The sequence below is a fragment of the Galeopterus variegatus genome, unplaced genomic scaffold (assembly GCF_000696425.1).
Source record: "Galeopterus variegatus unplaced genomic scaffold, G_variegatus-3.0.2 Scaffold3298, whole genome shotgun sequence".
Classification (NCBI taxonomy): domain Eukaryota; kingdom Metazoa; phylum Chordata; class Mammalia; order Dermoptera; family Cynocephalidae; genus Galeopterus; species Galeopterus variegatus.
The window spans coordinates 223,897-225,057 of record NW_007729409.1 but is presented as its reverse complement, the minus strand read 5'-3'; the positions used below and the strand labels follow the sequence as shown (position 1 = coordinate 225,057).

Here is a 1,161-nt window from a genome sequence, read left to right as displayed (position 1 = left end):
TTGCCCATAGTAGGTGTCAGAGCTGGGACTTGAATCCAGATCCGTCCAACTCCAGGACTGTGGCCTATCTTCCAGTTTCACTGACCTGTGTTCATGACTGTGCAGTGATGTACCAGGATGTACTGAGGACACACACGCGTGGCACATCTTCCTGTAGGGTCAATTATATTTGTTGTTAAGTAATTTTAAATGTCATTTTATATTAAATCAGCTATGAATGGGAAATAAAGTGGAATATAGAATTTGAATGATTTTAAGTTTAATTTAGATATAAGATTCAAAAGAAACTTCATCTTTGACGCAGGCCACTTCAAGCTATAGTCCCAGATTCTTGAAACTATATACCTCTTTCTTTTCCCAGAGAATAAGTAGAAAAGTTTGAGAAGGCGAGACCTATCTCATGAAATCACCTTAGATTTATCCAGGGCTCAAGTTCCTCGTCAAGTTGAATCTAACCAGACATTGCAGTAGTGCCGTATTATGGTCTGTGGAGGGCTGTAGCCTCAGAACACTTGAACTCTGATTGTGAAAATTAACTCTTTTATTTTGCAGGAGGCCATGATTGAAAACCGAGCCCTATGGATGATAATCAAAAGGTCTTTTGGCTATCAATCAAAAAGCCAGTATCGGATATGGCAGAGGGACTTGGCAAATGACCCTAGTTGGCCCCCGCTAAACCAAACTTCCTACTCTGACATGCAGGGGTGTGGTAGTGGGGTGTCTTACAGCAATCCAGTGTTTGAAAGCAATGAGGAACAACTTTGAAGGAAATGTAATATCCAAGTTGATATCACAGAGAAACGACGACAGAAGGAACCAGTTTCATTGATTTGAAAGAAATGAGACTCTTACGCTATCAGCTGGAGTTTGGGGGATATCTATCAAATCATGGGAACAAATTAAAGTCTGTTTGAAAAATACTTTGTACAGTGAAGAACACTGCCCCAGAAAAATGCTTCCCTCTTGGCTTCTGAAAGTACTGGAGGTGTTCAGTTAACCAAGAATGGGCCAAGGAGGAGAATGTGTAATCTTTCTTCTTAGGATAATATTTTCTTATTTTTTTTTAATGAGTTGAAGGGAAGTAGTACTAGGTATACTCACAGAGTTGTAACATGTTAATGATCATTTTTTAATTCTTACTTCATTGATGGAAAAACTAAT

General features: G+C 38.9%; 1 protein-coding gene across 1 annotated transcript in view; it reads left to right on the top strand.

Annotated features, from left to right (window-relative positions):
• ATP13A4 (ATPase type 13A4) overlaps window positions 1–1,150 on the top strand; it is a gene marked incomplete at its 5' end in the record, with an annotated part of 13,833 nt that extends 12,683 nt beyond the window's left edge. Inside the window, one exon of the mRNA XM_008584526.1 lies at window positions 553–1,150. Within this exon, the coding sequence (XP_008582748.1) occupies window positions 553–765 (213 nt within the window). The remainder of the gene's footprint in view (window positions 1–552) is intronic.
• Window positions 1,151–1,161: the final 11 nt, after the last annotated feature.